At 51.0% G+C, this 21,906-nt stretch overlaps 1 protein-coding gene across 1 annotated transcript; it reads left to right on the top strand.

Annotated features, from left to right (window-relative positions):
- The first annotated feature begins 3,618 nt into the window (after positions 1–3,618).
- LOC119309878 (sugar transport protein 8-like) lies at positions 3,619–5,686 on the top strand. Its single transcript, XM_037585783.1, has 3 exons — positions 3,619–3,852; positions 3,956–4,911; positions 5,000–5,686. The coding sequence occupies exons 1-3, from the start codon at positions 3,714–3,716 to the stop codon at positions 5,438–5,440; spliced, it is 1,536 nt and encodes a 511-aa protein (XP_037441680.1). The 5' UTR covers positions 3,619–3,713; the 3' UTR covers positions 5,441–5,686.
- The last annotated feature ends 16,220 nt before the right edge of the window (positions 5,687–21,906 follow it).

The following is a 21,906-nucleotide window of genomic DNA, read 5'->3' as shown; positions in this document are numbered from 1 at the left end:
CCTACAAGTCACCAAGATCTATCCATGGAGAAACCAGCAACGAGGGGAAGGAGAGTGCATCTACATACCCTTGTAGATCGCTAAGCGGAAGCGTTCAAGAGAACAGGGTTGAAGGAGTCGTACTCGTCGTGATCCAAATCACTGGAGATCCTAGTGCCGAACGGACGGCACCTCCGCGTTCAACACACGTACAGCCCGGTTATGTCTCCCATGCCTTGATCCAACAAGGAGAGAGGGAGAGGTTGAGGAAGACTCCGTCCAGCAGCAGCACAACGGCGTGGTGGTGATGGAGGAGCGTGGCAATCCTGCAGGGCTTCGCCAAGCACCGCGGGAGAGGAGAAGGGAGAGAGGTAGGGCTGCGACAGGGAGAGGTCAAACTCATGTGTTGGCAGCCCCAAAACCCTCAAGTATATATAGGGGGAGAGGGGGGCTGCGCCCTCATCTAGGGTTCCACCCTAGGGGCGGTTGCCAGCCCAAGATCCCATCTGGGGGGCGGCCAAGGGGGGGGAGAGGGGAAACTTGCCCCCCAAGTTAGGTGGGTGCGCCCCCTCCCCTAACCCTAGGCTCCTTAGGCCCTTGTGGGGGGGCGCACCAGCCCACCTGGGGCTGGCCCCCTCCCACACTTGGCCCATGCTGCCCTCCGGGGATGCTGGCCCCACTTGGTGGACCCCCGGGACCCTCCCGGTGGTCCCGGTACGTTACCGATAAAACCCGAAACTTTTTCGGTGACCAAAACAGGACTTCCCATATATAAATTTTTACCTCCGGACCATTCTGGAACTCCTCGTGACATCCGGGATCTCATCCGGGACTCCGAGCAACATTCAGTAACCACATACAAACTTCCTTTATAACCCTAGCGTCATCGAACCTTAAGTGTGTAGACCTACGGGTTCGGGAACCATGCAGACATGACCGAGACGTTCTTCGGTCAATAACCAACAGCGGGATCTGGATACCCATGTTGGCTCCCACATGTTCCACGATGATCTCATCGGATGAACCACGATGTCAAGGACTCAATCAATCCCGTATATAATTCCCTTTGTCTATCGGTATTGTACTTGCCCGAGATTCGATCGTCGGTATGCCGATACCTTGTTCAATCTTGTTACCGGCAAGTCTCTTTACTCGTTCTGTAACAGATCATCCCGTGATCAACCCCTTGGTCACATTGTGCACATTATGATGATGTCCTACCGAGTGGGCCCAGAGATACCTCACCGTTACACGGAGTGACAAATCCCAGTCTCGATTCGTGCCAACCCAACAGACACTTTCGGAGATACCTATAGTGCACCTTTATAGCCACCCAGTTACGTTGTGACGTTTGGTACACCCAAAGCATTCCTACGGTATCCGGGAGTTGCACAATCTCATGGTCTAAGGAAATGATACTTGACATTAGAAAAGCTTTAGCATACGAACTACGATCTTTGTGCTAGGCTTAGGATTGGGTCTTGTCCATCACATCATTCTCTTAATGATGTGATCCCGTTATCAAGGACATCCAATGTCCATGGTCAGGAAACCGTAACCATCTATTGATCAACGAGCTAGTCAACTAGAGGCTTACTAGGGACATGTTGTTGTCTATGTACCCACACATGTATCTGAGTTTCCTATCAATATAATTATAGCATGGATAATAAACGATTATCATGAACAAGGAAGTATAATAATAATAACTAATTTATTATTACCTCTAGGACATATTTCCAACAGGAGTATCCACTACCGGTGGCCAACGGTGTTACGGCCTAGGTACCTCACCTTGTCGGTTACTGGTCCAAGTAGGTCACTGAGGACCCCCAGGTTGGTTACACCAGGGCCATAAAGGCAACCCACATGGTCCCTCTAGGAGAAAGACTCTGGAAGCATTGCCCTTCAGGACAAGGAAGATGGAGCCGTGGAGGACTCCTCTCCACTAACGTAACCGACTAGGAATCAAGCAAACCTAGGGCCACGGTATCTTATACAAGAGGGAGATCGGCTTGTCGATAGAGCATGTACATCCAAATCGCAACATACACAAAGCAGGAGTAGGATTTTACCTTTATCGGAGGGCCAAAACCGGGGTAAACTCATATCCTTGTTTCCCCGCTGACCTAGTTACCACGTTGGCATACGCTAGCGAGGGATCTGCCAGGATCATCTCCAACAGTGGCAGTGGTGGGTAATTTTCCACCAACTCCACGTGGACTTCCCGAACAAGTTTTTGAAGCACACGGCGACGACACAACACTACTCCTAGCCACAGCCACACATTCCTTACACCCTCGCACCTCAATCAATCCTCCATGATCTGCGAAAGTCAAAACACCTTCCTCGTACACGAGACCACGGTCTTGAACTACCAGCGACTTGAGGCGGGGCATCGGAGCAAAGGAGGCTGAAACAGTATCTCCTCCCCGTAGCAGAAGTGGTCGCCCGCCACTAACACTCGCACCAGGGTAGGACCCCGCCGTGGGAGCCTACGAAGACGCCCCACAACAGCCGCTCTTGACCTCTCCATCACCTCCATCCTGGTCGTACCGACCCAAGTCTTTTGCAGCGCGAATCATGCTTGTAAGCTCCCGGATCTAAAGGCCCGACAACTTTCCAGGGACCGCCTCACCCTCCGCTTTATCCGAGCTCCAGGAGAGCCTCTCCAAAGAAATTGACATGGGGGGCGGGAAGATCTAGCGCGGAGTGGAGGCTAACTTGGATGAAAGGGGAGGGGTTGGCGATGGTATTGTCGATGATGTTGAGTTGTAGCTGCGCTGCTAGCCCAACCACCAGTGGGAGGTCAAGACGAGGTGGCATGAGCCAAGCGGTTGCGAGTAGTACACACATTTTTCCTGGATTTATTTCAGACTTTCCGACGAGTTTGTTCAGTGGGAGGAGACGTTCCCGTCGACTAAGTGTTGATTGTGGTGACTGGTGTGTCAGCTTGGTATCTTAAAGGTGCTCATATGAGTAGGGTGTGCGTGCATGTGTTCACATGACTGATTGTTTGTACGTGTAAGGCCTTGTACAACGCGGAAGCCTGTACACCGGTGCTAGCTATGCTTCGTCTCGGAATTTTCTTTGGTCCGCAACGCAGAGTGCTTCGTATGGGGTGCTAGCTGGGCTTTTTTTCTTTTTATTTTCTGCCGATGGAGGCGCTGGATTGAAGCGTCCGTGACTGAATGGAGCAGTTACTTCTGCTAAGCACCCGCTGGCACCGGAAGCAAAACTTTGCTTCTGCTGCCCTTCCTAAGCGTCGGTGCATTCCAATCTCAGGTAAAAAACCGGGTTTTTTTCTCAGGCATCTGTGTTAGCACCTGCCATTGTACAGGGCCTAAGTGAGTATCTGTGCTAAAAAAACAAGCAGACACACTCCAATCTCCACACATGCGATCGTGGCGATTGATTCCATGGTTTTCGGATCGTGCAGCGTTACGACAGGCGACGGGCGAGCGGTTCTGCGGCAATCGGTGGCTCCTAATCCACTTTTAACGCCAGCGTGACTGACCAGAGAGCACACACGGTTTACATTCCATGTTTTGTGCGGATCAAATCTGACCAGGCGCATCTGTTATAACCGAGTCAGCATTCGCTCATTTATCCCTCCTTATCCAACCGCATGCATGCCTCCGCATATATATACGCGTCTAGCTGATCCTTCTCTTTTATCCACTCACGGTCACACTTCAGTTGATTACTCGACCAGATAAGAGATATAGATCGACATGGCAGGGGGGTTCGTCGCTGCAGACGCCAAGACCGGCCACCGGCAGTTCAAAGGAAAAATCACATGGTACGTTTGGATCTGTGGCATCATCGCTGCCACCTGCGGGTTGATGTTCGGCTACGACATTGGTATCTCAGGTATGTACAAGCTCGTCTCGTGATCTGATTTGGTGTGGAGAATGGCAAACATGGCGGCGCCTCGGATTGATGAAATTAATGACGCTGGTGCATGCATGAGCAGGCGGTGTGACGGCCATGGACGACTTCCTGGTGCGGTTCTTCCCGACGGTGTACGCGCGGAAGCACCGCGCCAAGGAGAACAACTACTGCAAGTTCGACGACCAGCGGCTGCAGCTCTTCACGTCGTCGCTCTACCTGGCCGCGCTCGTCACCAGCCTCGGGGCGTCCATGGCGTGCACGCGCTTCGGCCGCAAGCGCACCATGCAGGCCGCCTCCGTCTTCTTCCTCATCGGCGCCGGGCTCTGCGCGGGGGCCGTCAACATCGCCATGCTCATCATCGGCCGCATCAGCCTCGGCGTCGGCGTCGGCTTCGGCAACCAGGCCGCGCCGCTCTTCCTCTCCGAGATCGCGCCGGCGCACATCCGCGGGGCGCTCAACATCCTCTTCCAGCTCAACGTCACCATCGGGATCCTCGTCGCCAACATCGTCAACTACTACACGTCCAACATCCACCCGGTCGGCTGGAGATACTCGCTCGGCGGTGCGGCGGTCCCGGCGGCGATACTGTTCCTCGGGTCGCTCGTCATCACCGAGACGCCGACGAGCCTCGTGGAGCGCGGGCACCGCGTGGCCGGCCGCGCCATGCTGGAGAGGATCCGCGGCACCAAGGAGGTGGACGAAGAGTTCAACGAGATCAACTCCGCGTGCGAGACGGCGGCCGCGTTGTGCGCGGAGGAGAAGCCGTTCCGGCGGCTCAGGCGCCGGGAGAGCCGGCCGCCGCTGGTGATCGCCATCCTCATGCAGGTGTTCCAGCAGTTCACGGGCATCAACGCCATCATGTTCTACGCGCCGGTCTTGTTCCAGACCATGGGCTTCGAGAGCAACGCCTCCCTCCTCTCCGCCGTCGTGACCGGCGGCGTCAACGTCATCTCCACACTGGTGTCCATCATCCTCGTCGACAAGATCGGCCGCCGCAAGCTACTCCTCGAGGCCTGCGTCCAAATGCTCATCGCCCAGGTCCGTCCACTAACTAATTAACTACCTGAAAATCCTACGTTATTCGCATCTAAAATTACGATGGATGACCCGTTGCACTGCCCTGCAGGTGACAGTGGGAGGGATCATGTGGGTGCAAGTGAAAGACAACAACAACCCTAGCCACTCGTGGGCGCTGGCCATCGTGGTGCTGATATGCGTCTACGTGTCGAGCTTCGCGTGGTCGTGGGGCCCCATGGGGTGGCTGATCCCGTCGGAGACGTTCCCGCTGGCGACGCGGACGGCGGGCTTCTCCTGCGCGGTGAGCGCCAACATGTTCTTCACCTTCGTCATCGCGCAGGCGTTCCTGTCCATGATGTGCACCATGCGGGCCTTCATCTTCTTCTTCTTCGCCATCTGCATCGTCATCATGGGGGTCTTCGTCCTCACGCTGCTGCCGGAGACCAAGGGCGTGCCCGTCGACGAGATGCTCGACAGGGTGTGGCGGCGGCACTGGTTCTGGAAGAGGTTCTTCGGCGACGCCGACGAGGCCAAGATTAATAACTGCTAGCCGGGTGATGATGACGATAATGCCTGTGTCAATTGAAGTCGCACAAGCCTTCCTTCCAAGCGACATCACGAAAACTGAGCACCTTTTCTTATTTTATTCTGATTCGACGAGAAGTGATGAACACTGTGTGGGCTGTGGCATATTGACTAGAGCAGCTACATAGCAATTTAAAACGGAAATCCTAAAAATCTGACATCAGATTCTTAGGAATGGCAAATCAAAAGTTGGATTAAGATGGATTTTTCATGCTCGCCTATAATTTTCCATCCTTGGCAAACATAATTTGCTATGAAAATACGTTCGATTTGCCATGCGTAAAAGTCTGAGTTTGTTGGATATTCAAATCCATTGAAAATATCTCCTGTCACATGCACTGACAGTTTAGTTGATCATAGATAGCCATATACAAATATTCAGTAAACATCTGCTCATCTGAAGACATTTTCTACTCGATTTTATAGTTTCTCCAACGTCAAATATTGTTATTTGTATCCGGTAGACCCGGCCACACGTACATATTCAGTTACATCTCACAGCCAACTCAAAAAAAAAAAAAGGTTACATCTCACTGCCAGCATGCACATGTGCATACGGTGCATGGATAACATATCGTGCGTAAATAACGTTAGTAGTATCATCACAAATCACAAAGACATGCAGGATCAAACTAACACTGCAGGCAAGCCAATGCGTGCATGCATGCATGTGTTGGTCGATCAATCTGTATTCTGTAGTTAGGGTTTGGGGCCCTGTTTGTTTATCGTCAGACGTAGGGCAGCGCGCAGCTGGTGGCGCGGCCAGCGCCGCAGCAGGCTGCGTCAGAGGAATTGATCCCGGCGCCGGCGGTGCAGGTGCCCGATCCGGTGGCACCGCGGTGCTGGCAGCTCTTGCGGGCGATGTCGCGCATGGAGCTGGCGAGCGACAGCTTGGGATTGAGGCGGACGGTGGAGTTGAAGCGCTGGCAGAGCGCGGCCGTGGCGTCGACTGCGGCGGCCACGGCGAGGTCGGGGTCCCGCTGCTGCCGCTCCTTGACGGCCTCGGCGCACAGCCCGCACACCCACTTGCCGTGGAAGTGCGCCCGGACGCGGCCGATGTAGGTGGGCGTGCACTCCTCCGCGATCCCGCAGCACTCGCACTGCACGCTCCGCGCCTCGCCGACCACCTCGCCCTGCACATCACATAAGCGTACGTGTGGTCGGTCAGATGTATATATCGGCATGTCATGATCGAAGTCGCGTATGAAGAGACGAGCGGACGCGCGCATGCATGGCATGGTTTTGCCCATGCATGCATGCATGGATCGCGCGGCCATGGAGGATGGAACGTACGCACACTAGCACAAGGATTGCATGCAATCGGCCACGGTGATCTACCGTACACAGTTTGGCAGTGAAAAAATCTAGCTAGAGAGTAGTGCAGATTAATCAACACCACGGTAAGTAACTAGGACTAGGGGTAGGATGAGTGACAATTGATCATTACCTCTACGGGTCTAGCCAAGCGCCAAGGCATCGCGTCCCGTTGAGGCGAAGGGAGTCGCTAGCAGAGCAGTACCCTGGAACCTTCCTTGTGATCGAAGTCACCCAATCACCTCGGTGTATATGACCTTCTAACTAAGTGGTTAGCTATCGAGATCACTTGCGTGCGTCTGTGACTCTGTTCACATGCCAGTACATAGCTAGCTGTAGGCCGGCCCTATTTATAGGCACGGGGTGTACGCTAGCCGGCCCCCGCGCACACAGTAACAACTCCACCACCACCACCACACCATAGGTCAGAAGAAAAACGCCGCCCTCGATCGAGATCATGCGTGGTTGGTTTTGCGGCGGACGCCAGAGGCCGGCCAAACGGGGGCGAACCGGCCGGCCGGCTAGCTGGGCCGACCAAATGTCCAGGTAAAAAGCAGCCCGCCATGAAAATATACATACTACAGCTTATTCCTTGCATTTACCCGAGGATAATGTTCGTACATACTTCCCGTGCATTTACCGGAAAGGAAAATACGGCCTAGATCTTCTTTTCAGCTGGCTAGCTGCTTAATGGGCAGGGCTGTCGAGATCACAACGCTGTTGCACTGTTGCTTCACTGTTCTCTGAATACGGTGTGCAGTGCACTGCAGACTAGTTTTACAAAGGAAAAAAGGAAAAAGATAGGCAGATTAGTTAGCGGCCGCACTGTTGCACGCATGCTCGGAGATAACTTTACTTCATTTTCTTATCATCGCTTACAACTGTTGACTGGACCGAGGACGAGGACACTCTAGCTAGAGGCGGCGCCTCGGTGTCGATCGCCTATTCATTCATCTCCCTATCCATGAGACGATCCACTCCCTGCAAGTAATGGTGTGTTCTTTTTTTTTTTTTGCGAGAAGTGGTGTGTTCAGCTAGCAGCTGCAAGGTTAATTAGTTTTCAGGGCAAGTGGTTGCAAGGCGCCATCCAATATGCACGTTAGTCCGGATCTTTTTATCCCGGAATAGGAAGGTTGCCTGAATCTTTACTAAAATCTTGTGATGTCAGGGCCGGGGTGTCAAGTTCGTCAGTCATGGGTCGATCTGTGTGCGCCTCATGCAAGTGCAGGGCAGGGACTGTCGAGGTCGCGCGCCTGTGAGCGGTTCACGGGATGCGCAGAGGCCGCGTGACGTATCGATCGATCGACCTCGCCGTGACAGAGCTCCGTCGCCTAACCTCATCTCCGGCAAAGGCAGGATCACCGGCGCTTTTCCCCCGCTTCTTTTCTCAGGCCCTCCCCCTTTTCGATCGAGCCGGTGATACCTAGTACTCCCTCCGTCCGAAAATATTTGTCGAAGAAATGCATAAAAATGGATGTATCTAGAACTAAAATATGTCTAGATACATCCATTCCTCCGACAAGTATTTCCGGATGGAGGGAGTACGTGCGAATACGATAGGAGGGCATAGGTACGTCATTTGTTCGTAGGGTACTACTCCCTCCGTCTCATATTAAGTGTCTCAAATGGATGAGATGGTTTGAATCGATTAGTGGTATGGATCGAGTTCAAGGGTGGTGCCATTTCTTGTGATTTTTCTTCTGCATTCTGCACCACCGTGCGTGCGTACGTACGTACCAGCGTCTGTCCTCTGTATGTATTCTATAAATGACAATAGATCGAAGGAATGTGTGCGTGCCAAGATGTAGGACACTGCAAGCATTTATCTAGTGGCATGCACCAACTGAGGTCTACTGACGAGGTCCTGTACAGTGTGAAACGTAGGGACTTCACACCAGTTACGCTTCCGCTGTGATGTTCTGGGAAGCAACTGATAAATTCAATAATGATTCAGGGGGTCGGGTATCAGATCATGGGATGCAGCTCCTCTGACGTACGGTGCACTCGCTGACGTGTGGACCTGGACCCATGCGTCAGTGGCCCAACGTCAGGTGGTTGTACGTTAGGGGATCCGGCTCCCAGATCATGCATGTTTGCCGAGCTAACTTTAATGTGTGCAATCTATATATAGCATCTACCTAGGAGCCGAGGACCATGCTACAGTAGTTAGACATGGGAAGTCTCTCTGGTTCCGACGTGACAAGCGTGATCGCAGCTTAATTTTGTGGTCCATGTCTCCATGACTTCTTTACAGAAAATATGTCCCCTTTTGTAAAGAAATATAAGTGTGTTAGTAGTGATCTAAACGCTCTTATATTTCTATATGGAGGGAGTAGTATATTTAGAAGTGTCAACAAAATAGTTTAGTATGTGGCTAGGTGCGATTCAACTTTGGCAACACTCCAAATATACAATTCCTAGTTATTACCAGGCTATCATCATTAGTCCAAGTGTTATTTTCCGAGGATTAGGCTATCATTAGAGAATAGTTGCGAAGTGGAGAAGTCACATGCACAGATATACTTTTGGAAGCACATGGACATCCAAAAAAGTTCAGAAAAAGGCAAAACCACTTCCAAAAAAGCTTACAATGTTTCGAGTGACAGCCCATGGTATCTTTGAGTTGTTGTCCTAAATGTTGCTATCTAGGTGGATCCGGCCGCGAGATATTTTAGATATTTTAGTCCCTGTAGTAATCAAGGCTACATTGTTTGAAGCCGATAGTCAAGAACAAACGAAATCTAGTAAAATTTAGAAAGACATGGGACATGCACAAAATATTTCCTTTAGGTTACCTATATTTGTTGTGGTCATCTGTGGAACCTTTTCTTGCACAAATATAAAAGCATCGAGAAATGTCACGAGGTGTACCATGCAATAGATACAAATAACATGAACCTACATGACAACAATAAAGATGTTTCAGCGACATACTCATGTTTTAACATACGAAACATATCATGAACATATATAAAGGTGGGAAGGACCACCGGTGGCACTCCGCCACCCGCGGCATAGACGAGAAGTTTCATCAAATACAGAGACAAGGGTCATGCACCAGACCTTTCATTTGAGTGACGTATATTTACTGCAGTCATCTGCAGAACCTTTTCTTGCGCAGGTATAAAGCATAGAAAATGTTCCGGAGATGTACCATGTGATAGATACAAATAATATGAACGTACATGACTACAATAAAGACATCTCAGCGACATAACTCATGTTTTAGCCTACGAAACATATCATGAACATATATAAAGGTGGGAAGGACCACCTGTGCCACTCCGCCACCCGCGGCATAGATGGGAAGTTTCATCAAATACAGAGACAAAGGTCATGCACCAAACCTTTCATTTGAGTGACGTATATTTGCTGCAGTCATCTGCATAACCTTTTCTTGCGCAAGTATAAAGCATAGAAAATGTTCACAAGATGTACCATGTGATAGATACAAATAACATGAACGTACATGACTACAATAAGGATGTCTCAACAATATAGCTCATATTTTACCATACGGAATATCTATACCACTACATAGTGTACGGGTTTTGAATGGATCTAGAACAGCAATCCTGGTCGTTGGTGCTATCAATCTAACGGCTGGGAGCAGTGGGATTCACATGAACAGTGGCTGCTCCAAACCTATGTCTGCTATTTCTAGAATTCGCTGTGTGACCCACCATTTGACCACACTCTGGATCTTTCCACTATGGGCTGGACAACAGACACACTTGCTCCTCTAAATTATTTAATTCGTACTACCTGCCTACATGCATGCAACAGCTACCTGCATGCATCGACCGCTTCACGAGAGACTAGCATGCGAGCCTAGCATTGCAGTGTTGTATGCATGGTAAACTTTTCCATTTTCTTATTATTTGAAACAAGTAGTAAGGTACCTAGGATAATTAGAATGAGAAAAAATGTGCAAATAACCTATGAAAGAGAACGTTTTGACTCATTTTATTTTCTTAGCTGACATGAGCTTGAGAAGGTGAAAATTTATTATTAATCGTACTTCTTATTTTCACATTATTTTTCTCAAAAAAAGAGCTTTAGTATGAGTCCAATAAATTGAAGGACTTCCTAAACAATTTTTATATATATAAAAGGGCTATATCTAATGTTTTATATAAAGAAAATCATCATACTATTTTTCTTTGGGAATAGTTGTTATCCAGCCTTGCGAAGCCTAAAAATGATTCCACAAATGCCTATTGGAAATCTCCATTTGAAGCTTCTATGAAAAATTTACCATAATATATGTGTGCTTTAGTTTTTTACACTAATTTAGTACCATGCTTATACGTAATCAGCTGACGTGCAAAGCACGTACAAATTACTAGTATCATGAACGTATATAAAGGTGGGCAGGACCACCAGTGCCACTCCGCCACCGGCGTATAGATGGGAGATTTTGTCAAATCCAGATAGATAAGGGTCCTGTGTCAAACCTTTTATTTGAGTGACATATATTTGCTGCGGTCATCCGCGGAATATTTTCTATGCACAAATATTTAAACATGAAGAAAATCGACGAGAAGTATCATGTGATGGATACAGATATATCATCACTACACATTACTTCTATTTTAACGTACGGAACATATATAATGGCATTGAGAAGGTTCAAGAGATACACCATATAATACATATATTTTTATACCCCAAAAATAACTGCACAATGAATAAATAAAAATAGCTGTTTTTTCTTTTTCTTTTTTGCAACATGGAGGCAGAAGAATAAGATGCAAGGAAATGAGGTGCTTCTGTGTTGCTAAACCCAACCAATGAGAAAACATAAAGCGGTCCGCGCAAAAGAAGCATAAAACCGTCCTGGGAGAAAACCGGCAAGATATATACTACTAATGCGATGTTGGAACTGAGGACGCCAAACACATGTTGTTTGTTTGTCAGAAAGCAAGAGAAGTGTGGAGACTATTGGGTGTCGAGGAAGCCATTAACAATGCACTGAAAGTTAATTTGGCAGGTGAGGCAATTCTTGAGTTTCTACTTATGCAACCGGCCCAAGAAGTTGTGGTGCTTGGTATGGGAAACTTCACTGAAGTTATAGCTATCGGGTCTTGGTACCTAAGATGGGAAAGAAGAATATGGTACACCGGGAGGAGACACAATAGCTGAAATATATTGCTATGGCTACAAGAGCTTTGGTTGCGAATTTCTCTACAGCTAGTAGCCCTTGTGCAAAGATCAAACGCCATGGATGGGTGAAACCAAAGAGAGGCTATGACAAGTTAAATGTTGATGGATCTTTTGATCCTGATTTGCTTGAAGGGGCATATGGAGCTGTTTTGAGGGACTCTACTAGTAAATTTATTGGCGCTGGAAATGGTAAACTTGAATGGTGTGGAGATGTGCTGCTCATGACAGAAGCAACAACCCTACGACTTGGTCTTAATCTGGCTGCAACGTTGGGGTGTAACCGTTTGAAAGTTAACTCTGATAATGATGAGGTGAGTGAGACGATTATTAATGGCGGGTGGTCATATGGATTGGCAACTGCAATATTTGATGATTGTTATCATAGTGCATGTGACTCCTCTCATGTCATTTTTTAGCATACACCTAGAGAAACTAATCAGGTGGCTTCATGAGCTAGCTAGTCTCGCTAGACACGGGTCATGTAGTGCGTGGATAGAAGAACCACCAGATGATATTGTCAGCCTACTTTTGTAAACGATGCTATGTTTTCTTGAGAGTACGCAAAACGCGTACAATTGATTTATAGAAGGCAGAGGTTTTATACAAGAGCTACAATTGATGGCCATCCACAGACGGATAACACATTGAAAGACACCACTCCCACACAAACACACTACTCCTCAGTTAGATGTTGTACTTCTCTCCCTCCTGCTTGGGCCCAACGCAGGAGCTCCTGATGAATCAGCGCAGCAGTACCCCATTCGCTAGCAATGGCTCGTGACGCAAATATCCTACCATTTTTCTGCTTCCACAAGTTCCACCAAATAGTCTACTTTTGTAAACGATGCTATGTTGATTACCATGCAATAAAGGTGTTTTAAACGTAAAAAAAAGGGGTTTCCACTTTTTTTTTTGAGTCTAAACACGCTTTATTTATTACTCAAACAAGTTCATAGGAATACAAGAGATGTTTGGAGGGTCAGCCAAACATGGCGCCCAAAATCCAAACCGAAAGCATGCTTAGCGAGGCTATGTGCCTCAATATTGGTGGCTCTACCTTCAAAGATGAAGGTGCAACTATCAAAACTAGTCGAAGTTTCCACAATCTCCCTGGTGGTGCTGGCGTAGGCTCCCCCGGTGCGATTCTTGATATCTTTCACTACCCCTTGGCAGTCGCTGGCGATGAGGATTCGAGCAAGGACCAGGTCCGCTGCCAGCGCGAGCGCCTCGCGACATGCCAATGCTTCTAGCGTCGCCGGATCCGTTACTCCATGTATCTTGATAACCGAAGCACCCAAAAAGCTGCCCGATGAGTTTCTGCATAGGGCACTAAGCAAACCAAAATTACCATCTCTGGATACAGCTCCATCAACCCGGATTTTAGCAATTCCTTCAGGAGGAGGGATCCATCTTGGCAGTGTAGGAACCACCATCGGTGCTCCAGTAGTTGCTTTCTTCGGTTTGCATTCGTCAAGCTCCCGGACAAACTTCAAGATGAAGTGGTATGTTGATAGAGGGCTCTGAAAAATATTTTCATGTAGCGCCTGTCGTCGTGCAAACCAAAGTGCCCATAGGGTTGTGACTACCAAGATGAACTCTTGCGGAGAGAGCATGTCCTGGATCGAAAAAAGCCATCGTTTTGCATCTAGTTCCGTGGTGTTATTTAGGGCTTCCACGAGATCTTGATCATGCAGCGCCCAAACGCACCTGGCGACCGTACAATGGAGCAACAAGTGTTGCCATGAGTCCTCGGCTCCACAGAGGCCGCAGCATGTAGTTGTGGACATATTACGATGATGTAGCACGTCCGCAGTCGGGATTGATTGTTGAGCCAGCCTCCACAGAAAGATTTTCAATTTTGGAGGAACATTCACTTTCCACAGTGCATTCCAAGACTGTTTTTCACTGTCCAAATTCGACGAAGCAGCCCTCCCTTCGAGCCACGCCTCTCTCGCCAGCTTAGTTTCAACTAGCATGCGATAGGGGGAACGAACTAAGAACACCCCGCTTCTTTCGGGAGCAACTAATTAACGAGCGCTCCTTCGGGAGCCTCGCAACGATCAACGTCACTATGCACGCTCTCAGCCATTCGCCACGTGTCACGCTCTGGGCGCTCCCTCCGGATTTTGTTTTTTCTATTTTTCCGCACGCGTTTTCGGCTTTTTAAACGGTTTTTTTCGGGTTTTTTTTGACGTTTTGATTTTCTACCGGTCTTCCCTAGCTTTTCGATCAAATTTTCTTTTTTGAAAAAATTAAAATTTTTGTGCAAAAAAACACATTTTTTCGCAAGAGTCACGGTTTTGCTTTCGCGAGAGGCACGGTTGTGCTTTCGCGAGGCACGGGCGTGCCTTTTTCGGAAAGGGAAAAACATTTTTTCTATTTTTTTCTTTCGTGAGAGGCACGGTTTTGCTTCCGCGAGAGGCACGGTTGTGCTTTCGGAGAGGCACGGGCCTGCCTTTTTCGGAAAGGAAAAAAACACGTTTTTTCTCGCGAGAGGCACGGGCCTGCCTTTTTCGGAAATGAAAAAAACACGTTTTTTTTTTCGCGAGAGGCACGGTTTTGCTTTCGTGAGATGCACGGTTGTGCTTTCACGAGAGGCACGGGCGTATCTCTTTCGAAATGAAAAAAAACGCGTTTTCTATTTTTTTTCTTTCAATAGAGGCACGGTTTTGCTTCCGCGAGAGGCACGTTGTGATTTCGTCAGAGGCACGGGCGTGCCTCTTTCGGGAAGGGAAAAAACCCGTGTTCCCGGTTCGGTTTTTTAGTCCGGTTTTTTCGTGAAAAAAAGTTCATTAAAACCTATCAACACGGGGTCTAGTTTTGAAGATCTCGACGCGAGGAATCCAACGGTGAAAGCGGTTCAAGATTTAAACGCACGGTTTAAGAGATAAAACGTTTTGAATAAACGGATCTACGAAAAAAGGGAAAACTCACAGGTTGCGACAAGTGGTGCACATGCAGCGTGCCACTTGTCGCAACCTGGGGAAGTTAGAGTGATCTCCGGAAAGAGTTCTTCTTAATTAGTGATTTCGGCTTCTTTCATGTACCCGGGACCAGAAATCATCGATATTCCGTGTGCATAATGGGCCAGAAGGCAGTGGCTAGGAAGTGGGCTGTGGAAACACGGTGTCCGCCCCAGCTCGTGCGCGTGGGCTGTGGGCACGGCTGTCTTATTCTTTAACGCAAAATATGGACCTACAGCGGCCCAGATATGGTCCAAAGATATGTTTTAGAGAACTATATGGCTCAAACGTTTATATTCTAAAAAATATATTGGCTCAAACGTTTGGTACTAAATCTCTACACCTGCCTAAAAACATATCTGTATTACTTGTTGCTGAACTGCTATCCTTACTACCCGCAAAAAAAGAAAAAAAACTGCTATCCTTACGTGATGGGAGTAATATACAAGTGCTTTGCTCGGCAAGAGAAGAGTCCAGAAGCATGAATGCATTGCACCATCCATCGGCAAAGAAAAAGAAGAGTTCAGAAGCATGCATGGCATGGCACTAACTCGCTCGTACAGCTCACGGTACGGTGCATCACTACGTACGCCTGACCCAGGTGGGGGCGTATCTGAGACGCGACGCGTAGGCGTAGGCACCACGCTCCAGGCAATCAATGGGGTTCACGCACCGAAGCACGGGAAAGATCGACCATGTCACGGAGCTAGAGAGCCTCCTGCGGCTCGCGGCCGCCGTGCGTGACGCCTCCGCCGTTGGTCGCGTCATGGGGTTCTTGCCATGCCACTGCCTCAGTCGGTCGTCGGAGGCGCGAGCTAGCCCGTGCACGTGGACGCACGTGCGCCCGCCGCCGGCGGCCGAGGGTCGGCGGGGCCGAAACAGCGGGGCGTGCGCCCGGAGGCCGGAGCGGTTTGCTTTTGTGCCGCCGCCCAGTTTGCCTGCCCATGTGACGATCCACCGGCCACCGGCACCGTGCCGTACGCGCGCGCGTGCGTTCCGTGCCCGGAATGGGTACGCCCTTCTATGTCCACAACGGAAAGACACCTTTCGGTTGCTGCTTCCTGATGGCCGGCGTTCATTTTTTCTTTTGATTTTGAGATGGATGGCCGGCGTTCGAGACTAAAATAGTAGTGCTGTCCTGGTGCGTGCGGTGGGATGGTTATCCATTTCAGGCTTGAGAATTCGCACCGGGAAGTGGAACAAACCAGCAACCACGCCGTACGTGCAGGGCTACCGGCCGCATTTCCGTTCATCTCAAGAACTGGCCGCTATCGTGTATGTAAATCTATGTGGCAATAGAATGGTTGGAAACCGTTCTGTGGCCGAACAAGCTCATGATGTGCACAAGATGGCAAACAAACTCGAGCTCCTTAAGTGTGTATCACAAGAACAGTTTGTTGTCAGGATCATTGTTTCTAAGCTTGCTCCTTCGTGGAGGTACTTTTACACTTCTATGGAACACCAGAGACGAGAGGAAACAGATGAGTCTCTATAGACATTTGGAAGTTTAAAAGAAGACAAAGACAAAGTACATGAGATCTATCACAAGATCATTGTGTGTCAACTACGAGCCCTATCCTTGATTTATATAGGTAGGGGTCTAGGGTTACAACCGAGTCGGTTACGTATAAGGAAAACGTACTCTAGACGACCACTAAATGTCTTGGGAGTATTTTTTTTTTTTGAGAAATAGTCTTGGGAGTATATGACAAGTATTCAGGAGCCTTCCTTCTATGCGCCATGGGCCTCCTTGATATGGCCCACCGGTGAACCGCCATGGTGGGCCTCGGCCCGGCCCACCTGTCCGAGAGCTAACGTGGTCAATGGCCCCTAATCCAGGACACCGTTAGCAACCCCTAAACTGCTATTCAAGTTAAACGTCGACGCGGCAATTTCTTGTCAGGGAGGCTATGGGGCAGTAGGAGCTATCAGTCGTGATGCAACGGGCAGTTTTTTGGGAGCTTCAGTACTAGCTTTTCGACACATTGCCGATCCTCAAGTGCTTGAAACCCTGGCTGTGCGTGAGGAACTTGCCCTTTCAGATGATCTTTACCTAAGGCGTATTCATGTGGCCTCGGACTGCAAAGGTGTCATAGAAGATATCTAGAAGAAGAATGCACCCAGTTATGGAGCAATCATGCATGAAATCTTAGACCACTCATCGTCTTTTGATTTTTGTAAATTTAATCATGAATTTAGGAGCTCAAACTTTGAAGCTCACAATCTTGCAAAGCATGCACTTTCTTTAGGGGGTGGCTGCCATGTCTGGTTAGGTCACCCCGGAGATCTTCCATCCGTCCCTGTAAACATTGTGACGACTTAATAAAGCTTTGCGAGTTTGTCTCAAAAAAATTCAAGTTAAAGAGGCTGCTCGGATCTTTCAAACTATTCTTTGTTTTCAATCATCGGTCTTGAAAATCGGTTCAATAATTCTCCTCATATCCAACTTCTTGATCGTTTAAGCGTGTCCGAAGAGTTTCTATGCTCGGCTTTATTTCCGACGAGTACCTCGTCATCCTTCCACCGGTCCAGATGTCGGAAATCTTCCCGCGCGGGTTTATCCTTATCTGTGAAGTATTCCCGCACTTGATCTAGTCCCGTTCTAATAGCACAGGCCAATCATGTCTTCAGCCTATGTGTCGGCCATGCGTTCTCGTCCCGACGGGAAACAAAACGTCCTGACGTGGGTAAAGGCCCACCCATCATTATGTTGGGAATCGTTGCATGGCAAACAGAAAAAATTCTACGCACATGCAATGATATATCCATGGAGATGCATAGCAATGGGGGGGAGTGTTTCTACGTGCTTCTTCGCGCTTCAACCGATCATGAACCGAACGCACGGCACCTCCGCGTTCTGCACACGTTCAGCTTGATGATGTTCCTCGCCTTCTTGATCCAGCAAGACGTCAAGGTAGTAGATGATTTCCGTGAGCACGACGGCGTGGTGACGGTGAGGGTGAAGTGATCTCCATAGGGCTTCGCCTAAGCACTACGAAAATATGACCGGTGTCAGCATTCTGGGAACCAGGATACCCAGAATTGCTTGTCTGCGGCCCACGACGTGGCTCCATCGACAGCCTAGTACGACCCATCTACAACGCCAACAAGACAAGACCCTCACGAGGGACCAGGCCTCGCGAGGCGGACAAAGCCAAGACCTCCCGAGGGAGCGGCCTCCCCAGGCTGCTCCTGAGGAGCGGAGATTTCTATGCAGTTGCCCAACCTCATAGGTTGTGGCGACGCAAGCCATGACGACCAAGGCCAGGCGGGCGCTAGCCGGTGCAGAGGAGCCAGTTTCCTCTTTGGTGCTAAGGAGGCAAGCGCAGGCGCGGGGTCCCGAGGAATCAAGCAAGGGTCTCCATTCCCGTGCAACAAGACCAAGACCACCAGGATGGCAAAGATGTCATCACCGAGCCCACCACGACGTCACGACCAGAGGCTTTGCAGGCGAAGACCACCTTTCGTTAGGATAAAATGTACTACTTGTCCCCTTTCAAATTGGCCACTATGGGATCCCTTTACGCCTACGTTTTGGGGGAAGAGGACCGAGGCCACTATAAGTATAGGTTAGCCACAACCAAGAGGGGGAATCCGACCCGATAAGATCCGACATAACCTCCTCGACTCATCCCCTCACCAGAGCAGACCTCACGAGGTTGTTCTTCCCTTGTACTAGTTCATCCTCAGCCCCTCATGAGGCAAATCCACCACAAAGCAGGAGTAAGGTTTTACACCGCAAGGTGGCCCGAACCTGGGTAAACTGCCGAGTCCTTTCTCTTACTTGTTCATCGAGCTAGGCCGTGGGGTGGCGGATTGGTTGGTTGGAGAGGTTGAGTACTTCACACATGCCCTAGAGTTTAAACCTCTTCTTGGGTCTGCGGAGCCCTGAATTCGACATTTGGCGCACCAGGTAGGGGCGTGTCGAAGCCTCTCTTCCACTGTTCGTGTCGCCGTCGTTCCGACGCTTCCATTGTCGATGCTTGGCGTGTCCGTGCCAAGCGCCGGGCCGCTCGGGCCGCCCAGACAGCACCCATGGGCAATGACGTCCCTCGCTGGCCTGCCTCCCCGGTGGCTAATGCCGCCACCGACCTGCTACCCGCGAACAGCAGGACTCATCGCTGCCGCCGTATGTGCGGCGGGACAGCCGCACCGCGACTCCATCACCCACTCCATCCACGGCGTCGTCTTCTCACGCTCGTCGCGGGCCGGCAAACGCGCAGAATGCGCTACTCATGGCGTGCGCGCTTCTGCGCTACCACTTGGCCAACATCGCCGAGCAGACGACTGGCTCGCCCGCATCGCCGAGCTCTTCAACGCCGCTGGTGATGCACCTGTGCCGTCCCGTTTGCCTCTTCCTCCGCCATCCCTGGCGGGCAACATGGCTCACGGCGCACCTCCTCCTCCTCCTCTGTACGGCGTGGACCCCGAGCTAAGGCGTGAGGCACCCCAGCGTGACCCGCCGCGCAGGGCGCTGGCGCGCGATGAAGAAAGCTGCCAGGTGGTGCAGCGGCCCCAAGGAGAGGCGCGTGCGCTTCCAGCACCGCCACGTCAATACCGCGTGCCTCTAGAGGCAGCAGCGCGCGCGGGAGTGTCAAGATCAGGCTCCTCCCCTGCGGTTGGCCGCTGTGAGTGCGGCAGGTTGCCATGCTTTCACCCTGGAGCTGCACCACGTCGTCTAGCCCGGAAAGTTCAAGCCGGATCTGCCTCCGTGCAACAACGGCAGCCCTGACCCCGCTGAGTTCCTCCAGCTCTATTAGTTGAACATTGAGGCGGCGAACGGCAATGAGAAGGTCATGGCGAACTGGTTTCCCATGGCCCTCAAGGATGGCGCACGCTCTTGGCTCCTGAACCTTCTGGTGGGGTCGATCTCCTCCTGGGATGAGCTCCGCGAGCGCTTCATCGCCAACTTCCAAGGCACTCGCGACCGCGCTCCTATGGTAGGCGACCTGCGGCGCATCAAGCAGCAGTCAGGCAAAACCTTGCACAAGTACATACATCGCTTCACCAATGTTTACCTCAAGATCCTGAAGGTGTCAGACGAAGCCATAATTTTGGCGTTCTCTGAGGGCATCCGGGATGTCAAGATGAAGGAGGAGCTCACCATACACGAGGACTTGTGCTCGGCTCTAGAGATGTTCAACATGGCCGCCAGGTACGCAAGGGAAGAGGAAGGTTGCCTCTCCTTCCCAGGGCTTCTAGAGGTTGATCCCGAAGACAAGAAGGCCAAGGCTAAGGACGTGAAGCGCAAGGGCCCACCTGTGCTCGCGGTTGAACCTGAGATGAAGCGCGGCTGCGACCACGCCGAATCCTCCAAGGGGAGCCGTCTGTTCTGTGTCTTCCACTATGTCCACAACCACAACACCAACGACTGCCAGGAGCTCAGGGCAATCCGCGAAAGGCACATTGGTCGCTGCCCCGAGCGCAATGACCGTGGCTATGGCCATGAAGGAGGCTGCTGGGACAACCGCGACCCCCGCCAGCACTGGCGCGATCAGCCTCATGAGGACCGCTGGCCGTGCCAGCCTCGCGATGCCCCCTGGCGTGACCAGCCCCACGAGGACCATCCTCAGGGAAAAGCCGGCCTTCCTTCGCTGCTGCCACCAAGGAGGAACGACGACCACCGCCAAGATGATGGGGCTAGGGGCTTCCAAGAGCCTCGTGCCATTGCCTGCATCCTGGGTTGAGCTCAGGCCCCCGCCTCTCATCGCATCTTCAAGCAGTTCGCTTATGAGGTGAACGCGGCCCTCCCCAAGCTCGAGGCATCTTGTCCCCTCTGGTGGTCCAAGTACGCCATCACCTTTGACTCTATGGACCGGCTTAGGTGCTCAGCCACCGCTAGCGCGCTCCCAATTCTCTGGTCGCCGACCATCAGCAACATCATCGTCACCAAGACACTCATCAACGATGGCGCGGGGCTCAATATTCTCTCCGTCGAGATGTTCGAGACACTCCAGGTGTCGTACGACCAGCTCCTCCCCACCAAGCCTTTCTCAGGGGTGACCGATGGCTCCACCATCCCCATAGGGCAGATTCGTCTCCCTGTCACCTTCGGCAAGCGCGACAACTACCACACCGAGCTCATCAACTTTGACGTCGCCTACATTTGCCTCCCATAAAATGCCATCCTCGGGTATCCGGCCCTCGCCACGTTCATGGCGGCCACTCACTATGGCTACAATGTCCTCAAGATGCCAGGAAGTGGCGGCATCATCACAGCCGCTTGCGACGAGAAGGATGCAGTGTGCTCCCTCGAGCGCACTTACCAGGACGCGGCGGTTGAGAACTCCGATGGCGAGGGTGCCACCCTACCTCCTGAGGCCACCCTCAAGAAGAAGAAGTAGCTCCTTCCCAAGGGACGTCAGGGGGGTGGGGCGCCCGATGACCGTGCCTCAGGCTTCACGCCCGCTGCTGGGGTGCCTTCCCTCTCGAATAGGAAGGCGCGCCCGACGCCCTTCTCAGGATGGGCTCGGGGGCTCTCTTCTGTGTTGGGGAACATAGTAATTTCAAAAAATTTCCTACGCAAATGCAATATCATGGTGATGGCATAGCAACGAGAGGGGAGAGTGTTCGTCCACGTACCCTCGTAGACCGTAAGCGGAAGCGTTATGACAACACGGTTGATGTAGTCGTACGTCTTCACGATCCGACCGATCCAAGCACCGAACGTACGACACCTCCGAGTTCAGCACACGTTCAGCTCGATGACGATCCCCGGGCTCCGATCCAGCAAAGCTTCGGGGATGAGTTCCGTCAGCATGATGGCGTGGTGACGATGATGATGTTCTACCGGCGCAGGGCTTCGCCTAAACTCCGTGACGATATGACCGAGGTGGAATATGGTGGAGGGGGCACCGCACACGGCTAAGGAACGATCCGTAGATCAACTTGTGTGTCTATGGGGTGCCCCTGCCCCCGTATATAAAGGAGGAAGGGGGAGGCCGGCCGGCCCCTTTGGGCATGCCAAGGGAGGAGGTATCCTCCTCCT

This window comes from Triticum dicoccoides, chromosome 1B (genome assembly GCF_002162155.2).
Source record: "Triticum dicoccoides isolate Atlit2015 ecotype Zavitan chromosome 1B, WEW_v2.0, whole genome shotgun sequence".
In the NCBI taxonomy this organism is placed as follows: Eukaryota; Viridiplantae; Streptophyta; class Magnoliopsida; order Poales; family Poaceae; genus Triticum; species Triticum dicoccoides.
Note: the sequence above shows the minus strand (reverse complement) of the source record. Positions and strands in the feature narration are given on the sequence as shown.

What these genes read in the sequence shown, in the direction of transcription:
- LOC119309878 (XM_037585783.1), top strand. Translation starts at nt 3,714, where the DNA reads ATGGCAGGGGGGTTCGTCGCTGCAGACGCCAAGACCGGCCACCGGCAG. An exon ending in CTACGACATTGGTATCTCAG is followed by an intron (nt 3,853 to 3,955) that starts GTATGTACAAGC and finishes ATGCATGAGCAG; the next exon opens with GCGGTGTGACGGCCATGGAC. An exon ending in TCCAAATGCTCATCGCCCAG is followed by an intron (nt 4,912 to 4,999) that starts GTCCGTCCACTA and finishes ACTGCCCTGCAG; the next exon opens with GTGACAGTGGGAGGGATCAT.